An 11929-nucleotide genomic window follows, 5' to 3' on the forward strand; every position below is an offset into this window, starting at 1 on the left:
TGACGAAAGAATCAACGTTGAAGCGGGTCTCCTTTGCCTTTATGAAGAGCGAGTGCTCCCAGAAACGACGGTTCGGCTAACGACATGACACAACTTGAGGTCACAGTCTCCCTCTTTATCATCATGTCACATTTAATACCCGACGCACGCAGGGCAGTTAGAGCCGTACCCTAAGGAGTTCAGTTCCTCGCGCTGCTACTAAAATGATGACACTATGGCAGGAAAAGATCCTCACCAATACCCGAAATCTCTGATGCGACATTTCAATTTTCAAAAGGGTAGAGCTAGCACAAAACCTACTCGGATGGAACACCTTTTTGAGGACTCTCTTGGAGACTTGGAGGCGTTTGGAATCTCGAGCAGAAGATCAGAAAACCCAGTTAGAACCTTCACCCTAACCGAGGACATGAGTTCTACTCAACGACATGGTTGGGCAAAAAGGTTATCTTTGCTAGCCATATACTTGATCTGTCGAATTCTTATTTTACGTACTGATGGGGGACTTGACAATGAATAATGGATAGTTACCATATCTGGGTACTATAGAGTTTCCCATAATTCTCGGGGCATAACTTTATATATAGGAAGGGGATCCCTGAAAAAAAAGGAAACCACTTGCAGACACCCAAGGCGTCATGTAATTGGGAAGGTTTATCTCTAAGAATAGAAAAAAGGAGTACACAGGACGTAGGTCACTTCTATATATATACGAAGCCAAGGGACCCTACGGAGGACAAGTGATTAAAGACCACCACAAGCCAAAGCAAGTCGAGATAAGCCAATAGAAGCTAAGGAGGAAGTCGCTGACTATGTTTAGATCCATCTAAGCTAGTTACACCTCTTTGTAATAGGCTTATATCAATACAAGACAAACATAACGTAGGGTTATTATTCTCAGTGAGGTCCAAAGCTATCTAAAAGCCTATATATGTTCTTCTTGTGATTTGTCTACTCAAAGTATCCCCTAATTCTTTAATAAGTTCGTTAGATCGGTGGTTTACCAATCATCGATAAGACCATTGGTAGGAGATTCTTCATATGTCCCGAAATTAACCCTGATTTTATGGTGTGTTCCTCTTTCCCACATTTTAGCACATGCCAATTCTATATTCTGAACTACACTCATAATACCATGCTTATCAACCATAACCTTGTTGCTTCAAGCAATAGCGAACGATGATGATGGATCAGAGAGGCCGAAACCAAACAGAAGTACAAGATCAAGATGGAGGAAGCACGCTAGACAAGAGACACGTTGGAGCAACAATTGGAATGCCAGCGTTGAGAACAAGAACGCAAGCGGCAAACCGAGAAGCTTCAAAGATGGGAGGAACTATTTCAGAGGTGTCAAGCTCTTCTGCGCCGCCATGAAGAAGAGAAGTGCGGAGCGACGCGTGAGAGAAAGGGGAAATATCCCCATTACATACAGTAGAATACTTGTTCTATCTCTGTCATTATAATATTTAAAATCATGTACCATAAACTTTGTAAATGTAGATTTTACCTAACCGAATAAAAATAGCGGCTTCTAATCTCATAAAATATGCAAACTTATAAAAAATTACAGTTCAACAAATATGAGAAAAATATACTAATCTTGTGCTGGGTGTATATGGTTGGAACTGTCATCCGTGACGGCGCTGATCGCACTGGCACGGGCACGAGCGGGACACCTAGCTTTCTTTGTGCTTGACAAGCGCAAGATGGCAAGTGGCACGGCTAGCGAGCCAGTGTACTACTCGAACAGGCAGGCGGCACACGTTTTCCGTCATCTCTCAGTTCTCATCGCGGCTACTGGAAGCAGGGAGCCCAGGATCGGCACGACATCCTCGTGTCCCCTCGGGCAGCGACTTGATTCGGTTTTCCTGTTTCGATTTCCCTTCCCCTGCCTCGTCTCCTCTGCTTGGCTTCCGTGAGATCGCCGACAACCATCTTCATTTCACCTTCCTTGTACCCTCGTTTCTACCCCTCCCTTTCTTGAATCGCGTCTCTGCGCTTGCCCAGGTTTAACTCGTTAAGCTCCTCCTCTGTTGCATCCGACGGTGGTTTGGTTCGGGTGCTCTTGTACTTGTAGAAGGACCACATGGATAGGCGGAGATGGGTCGTCAAAGCGGCGGCGGCTGTGGTGCTCCTGCTGCTGTCCACCACTTCTCATGGAGGAGCAAGAACAGGTACTTCGATTCGGGTTTACTTATACAACCATTTCCTTTCCGATCCCCAATCCGTGGAATGTAGCTTGTGTGGTCGATGTTGTTAATATGGTTTGAGGAAGAATACTCGAGAATGCCAAATTAATGGGGTAGTCAGCTATTAGGTAGCGTTGTTGTGCACACCATATCAGTTATTTAGGAATGACTAAAATGTTGGGAGAAGTCAATAATGCACGCGATATTTGTGCATCTTGTTTTCCTACGATATAGTCTCCGTGTGGGTTGTCCTATAAACTGGTCTATCTTGAATGAAGTCAACAACTGTGCATTCTTAATCATATTTTGGTAGTGTTTGATGACGATAAGTAAGATTTATAATTGAGTTTCTTACTATATATCACTGCCTGTGTAAACTACGTGTTCCAATTATCACAGAACCCAGTGTCAAGAACAATGAGCAGCAATTTGTTTTTAACTATACTCTAGCCAAGGTTGTTGTGGAATACGCTTCAGCTGTAAGTTATCCCCCCCTTCAGTTTTCCTGAATGTGCCCGAGTTATTGTAAAAAAAAAAAATAAAGAGAGTTATGGAGGCTCTCTCTATATTTTTTTCTCGCTCTTTGATCAGTGATTCACCGGCCACTATACTAGACCTTTATAACATATCCCCAATCTTTTTTTTCACACATTTCCCAAGAGTTCATTAATTTTTTTTTTGTCAAATATGCTCGTTACCTTTAATTTCAGTTCTTCTCAAATGAAGTGACCCCCAAAATTTTCTGGCCCATAGGTATATATGACAGACCTAACGGCTTTATATACATGGACATGCTCAAGATGCAATGATTTGACTCGAGTAAGATATCTAGGATTATAGTGTTTAGCAATATTTCAACATAATTTATTTCAGTTTAAGTAGGACAACGATGCATTTTTTACTGACTCTGTTGTGGGTACCTATTTTACAAAACAGGGCTTTGAGATGAGATGTATAATTGTTGATGTCCAGAATTGCTTGCAGGTCCCTATGCTACTTCCTTTCCATGATCTAGTTCCGAGTGTGTTACCTATCAATTTAATTTACAGAAAATAAGCTTCTCGTGATTGAACAACCAATGTGGCAGGCATTCGTTGGTGTTGATCACAATCTCAATGCTATCATTGTTGCAATCAGAGGGACTCAAGCGAACAGGTTCCAAAATAATTGGCAAACTTCTAGCAATCCTGTTCAGTGCCTTTTCGTTGAGTTGTGTAACTTATGATGTCCCTCTCTATTCACTTCTCAAATTTCCCGACCAGCATACAGAATTGGATTAAGGACATGGTATGGAAGCAGGTTAATCTTCACTATCCAAATTTGCCCAATGCAAAGGTTTTTTCCATTACCTTTTGATATAATTCTACTTCTTTTTTAAGAGTGTGACATGTATTTTTTTCCCTTCTTTTCTGATGAGATTTCTACTCTGGTTAAAGGTCCACACTGGGTTTTACTCTTCTTATCACAATACACTTTTACGTCCAGCCATCAAGAATGCTGTTCGCAAGGCAAGGAAGCTATATGGAGATATTAACATAATAGTTACAGGGCATTCGATGGGAGGAGCAATCGCTTCTTTTTGTGCACTTGATCTTGCTGTAAGTGCTCCCAATAATATTTACCAAATATAAATTTACTGTCATAAGGTTCCAACGATCTGTACTATAGAAGGGAGTTTCATCTTTCGACATGAAATATTTTCCTTTTAATTTCCGGATTTCTGAAATGCTTCTTTCATTTACAGATCAACTTTGGAAGTAGCAATGTTCATCTGATGACTTTTGGGCAACCGCGTGTTGGCAATGCTGCTTTTGCCTCCAACTTCGCCAAATATGTACCCAATACAATTCGAATGACGCATGAACGTGATATTGTGCCTCATTTGCCCCCACATTTCTTCTTCCTCCCAAAACTGACATATCGCCACTTCCCCAGAGAGGTATGCTCCTGCACGAACCTAAGAAATGCACTTTGCTGAATATTAAGTGTCGACGATTAGTAAATCGACTGTCAAATATTTATAAGTTGTATAAGGATACCTGCTAGTCACATATGCGCATCAAAGATAGAAACATGGATTTTTATATAGGTTCATACATCTATTAGGGTAATAGACCTATGTCCTGTCTTGTATTGATTAATCTCATGAATAGATATTACAACTAGGGTATGTAGATCTAGTCCTAAGGCTCTAAGTGGATTTCTCAGTGTTCTAGGTCTTGGAAGCCCTAGTCAGATGATTCTAATCTATGCCGTGGATCTTTGCCGGATGTCTCTGGTTGCTACCCGACTAGGTTTGCTCTGGGGTTCCGCAACTTCGGAGTTCTTGAAGGCGCGAGTTGGCTTGTGATGTAGACTTGTGTTGGTGTAAAAGCACATTCCTTGGATGTACCCCCTTCCCCTGCTTTTATAGTTGGGGCAAGGCATGCGTACCCTACTCAGACTCCTTCGAGCGTAACTTTCCTAACCTGTGGATTCCCGGATATCTATGAGAGTTTTACCAAAGATGAGGATACATTTCTTGTTGGGTATGATTACATACCCGATATTTATTCGCATGTCTTAATTACTCCATAGCGACTATGAGCCATACCGAAACGAGTAAGGAACACGTGCGGCGTGGATACCCTTTGTAGATATACCATATTTATACAATATATAATAAATAATTGTATATCCTCGTCAGCTAGTCCCCCAGCTCCGCTCAGAAGTGGGCTACATGTTAAGACTTCGATATTCGTCAGAGCTCAACTAGTCAAGGGATTCTTTCATTCAACCCTGCTCTGAGAGAAATCTCTGACTGAATAGAATTCCAAAACAACCGAGTCGGGAAATTTCTTTGATCGCCGGTGCCAAAAAGATTGTTGCTCCTTTTCTGTATCCTTATTGTTACATTAAATGCACTCGATTTCTGAGGGGAGTTGAAATGATTAGACATATGCCAAACCACCTCGGAAGCTGAAATGTAACAGGCGCCATTTGAATCAATGCGTTTTGATGCCTACCGAGCTACTTTGGAAGTCGAGGGGTCTCGGACGCCGCTATTGCCGAATGATGCCACCTCTATCTGTCAGCTGAACAGTCGTGAGACACCTTGTCTTTATAAATGGAGAGCCCTAGGGTGTTACCCCTATCAACTCGTATTCTCACTGATCTCGCACTCGGGCTAATAACCCCCTTCTCATTCCTTCCTCCGGTTCCATAGTCATGGATTTTCCATCATTATCATTTTTGTGAGAGCTTAGATTTATCATCCCAGGCTCTCCTCCATCGTCTCTGGTGGGTCCTCTATCGCCATCACTGGCTTCCCCCCGCGCTCCCCCTCTTTCTCCAGTACCTCCAGCGATGGCCCAAGTGGTCATCGTCATCTACTCCAATGAGGAGGAGGTGGCAGAAGCACTAGAGGATGCTGCTAGTTGCGAGGAGGTGACGTTTGAGTGGCCGGAGGAACTCTTTGATCTTGGGGACTCAGCTCCGGACAAGGAGGCTGACTGGGACCTTCTCGAAGAGGATACGGAAGAGTAAGAAAGAGTAGAGAAGAACGTCGGGAAGTTCTCTGAAGCCTCGTCTTCCTCCGATGACGATGACAATGGGGAAATAAGCAACTTCGTCGCCATTAGCCACGATGCCTCACTCGGAGGAAGGAACTAGAGGCGTAGGCTTTTTATATTAGTTTTAGGTGATCCTAGTCACTAGATTTAGGACTCGAGAAGCTTTTGAGGTGCAAAATAGTGCCTTTTGAAGTATTATCTTTTTAATACTAATGAAAAAACCCTCTATCAGAATGTTTCCGAGTTTATATTCTCGTTGGATTTCCTCATGTGATAACATTTGTCTATTCAGACAATAATCCTTGACCAGATCTTGTCCCTCCTAGGCGAGAATATCGTTCGACCAAATAGGACCTTTATCTACTCCTAAGGCTCCAGGCACATTTCTTCGTGTTCCAGGTCTGGGAAGCCCTAGTTGGATGATTCTAATCTATGCTGTGGATCTTTGCTGGATGTCCGGTTCCTACCCAACTAGGCTTGCTCTGGATTCCGCAACTTCGGAGTCCTTGAAGGCGCGAGTTGGCTTGTGATGTAGACTTGTGTTGGCGTAGAAGCGCGTACCTTGGACGTACCCCCTTCCCCTCCTTTTATAGTTGGGGCAATGCAGACGTACCCTACTCCGACTCCACCGAGCAGAACTTTCCTGAATTGTGGATCTCCCGAATATCTAGGAAAGTTTTACCGAATATAAGGATAATTTCCTTGTCAGATACGATTACATACCCGATATTTATCCGCATGCTTTAATTACTCCATGATGTCTACGAGCCATACCGGAATGAATAAGGAATACATTCAACATGCATACCCTTTGTAGATATACTGTATTTATAGAATATATAATAAGTAATTATATATCCTCATCACTAAGCTTTTGTCCAGATTGTCTCATCGTTATGCTTATTGCTCTGGATGCAACTGAAAAGTTGAACTCGATATGCTTTTAACTTCATGTGCTTGGTGGCATGTAAATTTGAGTGAACACAAGTTGCTTCCGAAATGATATGAACATATTCATACTATGTAAAGATAATATAACGTTACTAATGTTTTGGTTCTTTTATGAATTGGTAATTTGCCAATCTGTTGTTCCTATTTGAAGATCCATTATATGCTATATTGGCTTAAATCCTACCTGAATTGAGTTCTGAAACGTTTTCTAATTTAAAATCTGCAAAATATCCTTGCAACGTCATCCGAATTTTTTTTTACATGCATTAGGTTTATTCAAATTTCAGGTATGGGAACATGATGTTGATGGCAAGACAATCTTTCAAGTCTGCGATGGCAGCGGTGAAGATCCAAATTGTTGCAGGTGGGCACCTATTTTGTTTCCACCCTCGTAGCTTGAAGGTGTTGCTGCCTTGCTCCTAGTCTTAGCTAACATTTAGTCATATATCTCTTATTTTCCAGAAGTGTGTTTGTACTGTTCTGGAGTGTTTCTGACCATTTAACCTACATGGGAGTTAGTATAGCGTCGGATCACTGGAGCACCTGCAGAATCGTCCTGGGGCGAGGTTTTGAGCAACTCCAAATGGATCTCGCCAGCAACATTGTTATGTCAGAACACTCCGTTGATTTAGTCATTGCAGATCATAGTGTGAAGATTGATTGATGCATTTCAGGCTTGCGATTCATAATCAATGCATATAAGCCGGTTTTCATTATTGTTACGTTAAAAGATGCGTGCTTCGAACCGAAGAAACGGTTTTCCCTTTTGCTTTCTGTTTCTTTCATGGATAGAAAACTGATATTATGGGTCTATTTGTTTGGTTTCTGTTTCGGTTTTTTCTGCTGTCAGAAGACAAAACAAATGAGATTGCTGAAAAGTGATTTTTAAATAAGTAAAAATCTGTTTCTGAGGAAATGAGTTAGAAATGAGTTAGAAGTTGAAAAACTATCTAAGAATAGTTTTTATAAGAAGTGGTATGCTAAGAAGTTAAAAATTTATTCTAAAAACTAGATGTTAAAATCCAAAGCAGTTTTTTATTTAGAAAAATTAAAAGCATGACTTTTTAAAAAAAGCTAAAAACAGAAGTCCAAATAAACCGGTTCTACGTTTCTCGGCTTCGCAGTTGGCTCCCAATATTGATTGCTGTTGTGTTACCTTGGGCCAAGCCCATATAATCTTGTACAGCTCAAAAGATGAATCCTCGAGCTCTTATGTGTAGGCTTGTAAAACGAAATTCAAATCCAGACGCTGCTGAAAGAACATTTGAGGCCGCTGGGCCGCGAGGGAACTTGCAGGGTGGTGCAGGAGCTAGTAAAGTCCGCACTATCCTCATTACCCAAAAAAAATTCATCAAGCTAGGCGCTTGACAGCTACCGCCAAAATTCCCTTTGGTCAGGGAACGATGATCGTCGAGGAGGCGTCTGTAAGGTGGCCTGGAAAAAAGTATGTCGGCCAGTAGAAAATGCCTTGACTTGCAAAAATTTGGTAGAGCACTGAGATTGAGATGGATGCGGTCAAGACCTGATAGTCCATGGATAGTTACCCCAACACCATGGGACAAACGGACAAGGCAATGTTCTACTCTAGGTGCACCAGGATAACATTGGGCCTCTCTGGAACTCTAGGTGCCTTAATGTTGAGGGCTTGAGGCTCCCAGGGACATTGTACCGGTGTCGCACGTGCATTCCTGAAGGAAAAATAGGACAATGGTAGATGCACTCAACGACAACAAACTGGACCAGAGATATTCACCACAGATCTGCTCGAGGAATATGTCAATCTATGGATCGAGATCAGCCAAGTCTAGTTGAGCCAAGAGGAGGATTCCGTCAAGATGGCCCTGCATAACAATGCTTGGATCTCCGACCTCAATTTCCAAGCGAATCTAACGGGCCGGCATATTGCGGAGCTGGTAAAGCTATGACGACTGTGCAGCAAATTCAACTCCAACCGGATACCCCGGACAATATTACATGGAAATTCTCGGAACATGACAAGTATACGGCAAGCTGGGCTTACAAAGCCAACTCCTTGGAGCCATGGGCACAAACTACGATCTCTTGATCTAGAAGGCATGGGCACCACCCTGATGCAATTTTTTTGCCTAGCTGGCTTACGGCGAGAGGAAGGACCAATAATATTCACTGCTCGCTTTGCAGATGCTCGTCGGAAGCGTTACATCACCTCCTTGCAGAATGTAGATACATCAAGAGAATTTGGGAACTCATAGTAGCCTGGATCTCGCAACCGTCAGTTAAACCACTAGAGTGGGAGCCTAGTGAGACCTCTCATCAGTGGTGGATCGCCAGAGCTCAAGCAATGGGCATGCCCAAGCATGGTCTGCGAAGCCTCATTATTCTTGTGTGCTGGGAGGTATGGAAGGAGAGAAATGTGCGCATTTTTTAGCACAAGGGTTTGCCAGCGCACATTCTTGTACAGAAAATTAAGGAAGAGGGGAGAGCGTGGATTTTAGCGGGAGCACAATACTTAGGCGTCTTATTAGGGGAGAGTAACCATGTGTTTTAGCCACGGCCTCCTTTTTGTACTTTGCCCTTATGAGTTTTCACCTTTTTTTTAAGAGAGATTTTACAATGCTTGGGATTAACGAGAGCCGTCCATTTGCTCAAATCCAATGATTAAAAAATAAGAGGTACCTAATAAGAGGTATTTTAAGTTGTGGGTCGGAACTAAAAAATGTGAGTCAGACATCAACTGAAAGATAAAATTAAAGGGTATATTAGTAATTTCGTTCTCTTTCAGAATTAGAGAGGAGGGTAATTTAGTACGCAGTACTAGTGCATCTTGGTTGAATTCACGAGAGGGGCTTGTCTCTCTTTGTGCTTCTCGCTGCCGTGTGCTCGCCGTCGACCGCGCGCCCATGCGGTGGCGGAGCGTGGGGCGGGACTCGAAGGATCCAACACGTGTGGCCGCACAGTGGCCGTGGTCATGGCCATCGCCAGCCGCCGCGAAAGTCGTCGAGTGGTGCGTCGTTGTGTGCAACTGCGACGCCGTGAAGTGCGTTGGTGGCACCTTCCTGGCAGCGGCAGCCTCCAAGCAACGACGCAACTTGGCGGAATCACCACCTCTCAGGACTCTTCTGCCCAACAGATCAAAATCCTCCCACAAAGTCCAACCATGTTGCAACCTGAATCCTAATCCAATTGAATCGGGCTGAGCAGGAATCGAATCTTCAGATTCTTGAGGGGAAGACTGGAGTACAACGTTGGGCAGAAAAAGAAGCCAGGCAGAGGAGATTGAAAGGCGGCCCATCCTCTGGCCAGGGTCCCTGGGCGGCGGCGGATCAAATAACAACAGTGAGGGCGGCTGTGAGTTAGGGAGCAGCTGGCTGTGGCACCGTAGCAGAGACGAGGTCTGTAACATGACGGAGAAGACGACCTTCGTGTTGTTTTAGCGCAGCGGATAATTACAGTTCCTAACCTACCCTCATTAATATCAACGGTCCATATTTTTTAGAGGAAAGGTTCCTCAGGTACCTCCCAAGCACCGTAACACTCCTCTTTTTTTAATACAATAGGTAGCTCTTCTGCAGTTCGTTTCTAAAAAAAAAAAGAGAGAGAGGAGGATTCCATCACTTGGGACGCTAAGAGCTCTCATGCCTACCGTGCTCAGTTCAGGGATATGCTGCCCTTGACACTCGTTTGAAATTCGTCAGGCCGCGAACGGTGACTAGCCGTAGGCCGTAGCAGAATCAACGATGTTCGATCGCTCCCACCACCGAGAATCTATCGCCGGTAGACCGAAATCAGCCCAAAAACCATCTATTAGCTCCTGATCCGTAGGCTGCTTGCGTATTGCCGGCGCGGCAGCCTCAGCAGCCTGTAATTCGTCGACCTGCTCAGAGCCGTCGCCGAGGACGTTCCACTCGGTCCACGAACGGGATGCCGTGATGGGCATGACCGCGTCATCGTCGACACACTCCTCGACCGGCGCCGCCAGGCACGAGAAACGCCACCCGCTGGCCGGCGAGAGGGAAGGCCGAGGCGTACCGCTTGCCGGTGAATATGTTGTTCTATATCTTAGGAGTTGAACAGATTTAGCCCCTCACGTTTTTATTTTCGCACTTGAAATTGATTCTCTCCTACATATAATATCTGAATTCTTCATGTGTTACGGGAAAAATAAATCAGCCTTAGGATAATAGTTAAAGATTATCATCTAGGTCCCTCCAGAGTCTTGATCTTCGGACTCTCTGTTAAAAGCTCGATCTCCAATGTTATCAGATTCCTTCACGGTACCCTTTTGTACCTACGAAACCTTCCTTTAGCTCCGCCGGCTCGATCTCCCAAAGCCTCCCAAAAACACGACATTCCGAAGCCTCGGTCTTTCGAAGCTTCGGCCTCCCAAAACCCCGACCCTCCGGAGTCCCGTTTTTCAAAGCCTTCACCTCCCGGTTCTCAAAGCCTTCACCTCCAGAAGCTTCGGCCTCCTAAAACCCTGGCCCTCCGGGGTCCCGCTTCTCAACACTTTTTGAGTATTTTAAATTCGCTGTGTTGATTAAATACATTAAATTATATGTTTATATCTCTTCTGGAAATTTTGCAGATTACAGATATTCTTAGTTTTCAGGTTTGAAAGCAACTGTTGACCCTGAGCACTATGAAATTTGAAGAAATCTTGTGCATAGTACATTGACCCGTTTGTCCATTACAGTACCAGAACCGCCTCCTTCACACTGTACATTTGTACAGACATCTGAAACCAAATAAATTGTCACCGCGTGTTTCTGGGACAAACAAGGCGCAAACTTGTAGATCACATCAGTTGTCAATTTATTTTGTCAGATCCGCTGCTAATTAATGTTATTTATGATATGTCAGAGCTAGACTGGATATGCTTTTCATAGTATATATTAAATAGATTCATTGTACACTCACTAATTATGTTTGGTTCGTTGATTAGCGCCGGGATCATCTGTACGTTAATAGCAATGCAAGCAGTTCGTCTCCGATCTGCGGCGCGAAAACACGTACAGCAAGCAAAACCGGCTGCGAGTCCCTCACCGACCAAACGGGCCCGAACTGGATTCCGTCTCCGACCTAGCATCGGACCCGGAAAGAACACGAGTCCTAAGCAGCGGTCGCCATGCAAGGCCGCGTTCGAGTCTGACACGGCCACCGCACGCCCTGGCCGATAAAACGCATGCACGTCCCTACCAGCATGTCGTTCCATCAAAGCTCCTGGCTCCATCGATCGAGTAAGCGCTCCCGACGACGATCGAG

The 11929-nt window shown here is 44.1% G+C and overlaps 1 protein-coding gene across 4 annotated transcripts; it reads left to right on the forward strand.

Moving 5' to 3' along the window:
- Nucleotides 1–1736: 1736 nt before the first annotated feature.
- Nucleotides 1737–7514, forward strand: LOC133916113 (lipase-like). Of its 4 annotated transcripts, none has more exons than XM_062359629.1 (11): nt 1737–1950; nt 2075–2171; nt 2586–2665; nt 2940–3005; nt 3123–3170; nt 3274–3341; nt 3449–3521; nt 3623–3784; nt 3931–4125; nt 6976–7052; nt 7151–7514. In XM_062359629.1, the coding sequence occupies exons 2-11, from the start codon at nt 2084–2086 to the stop codon at nt 7350–7352; spliced, it is 1059 nt and encodes a 352-aa protein (XP_062215613.1). In that variant the 5' UTR covers nt 1737–1950; nt 2075–2083; the 3' UTR covers nt 7353–7514. The 4 variants fall into 4 exon arrangements, with proteins under 4 accessions (XP_062215613.1, XP_062215614.1, XP_062215612.1 ...); XM_062359630.1 differs by having other exon boundaries at nt 1737–1912; XM_062359628.1 differs by having other exon boundaries at nt 1737–2171.
- The last annotated feature ends 4415 nt before the right edge of the window (nt 7515–11929 follow it).

This window comes from Phragmites australis, chromosome 4 (genome assembly GCF_958298935.1).
Source record: "Phragmites australis chromosome 4, lpPhrAust1.1, whole genome shotgun sequence".
Taxonomy (NCBI): domain Eukaryota; kingdom Viridiplantae; phylum Streptophyta; class Magnoliopsida; order Poales; family Poaceae; genus Phragmites; species Phragmites australis.

What these genes read in the sequence shown, in the direction of transcription:
- LOC133916113 (XM_062359628.1), top strand. Translation starts at nt 2,084, where the DNA reads ATGGATAGGCGGAGATGGGTCGTCAAAGCGGCGGCGGCTGTGGTGCTC. An exon ending in ATCGCCACTTCCCCAGAGAG is followed by an intron (nt 4,126 to 6,975) that starts GTATGCTCCTGC and finishes TTCAAATTTCAG; the next exon opens with GTATGGGAACATGATGTTGA. An exon ending in GAAGATCCAAATTGTTGCAG is followed by an intron (nt 7,053 to 7,150) that starts GTGGGCACCTAT and finishes CTTATTTTCCAG; the next exon opens with AAGTGTGTTTGTACTGTTCT.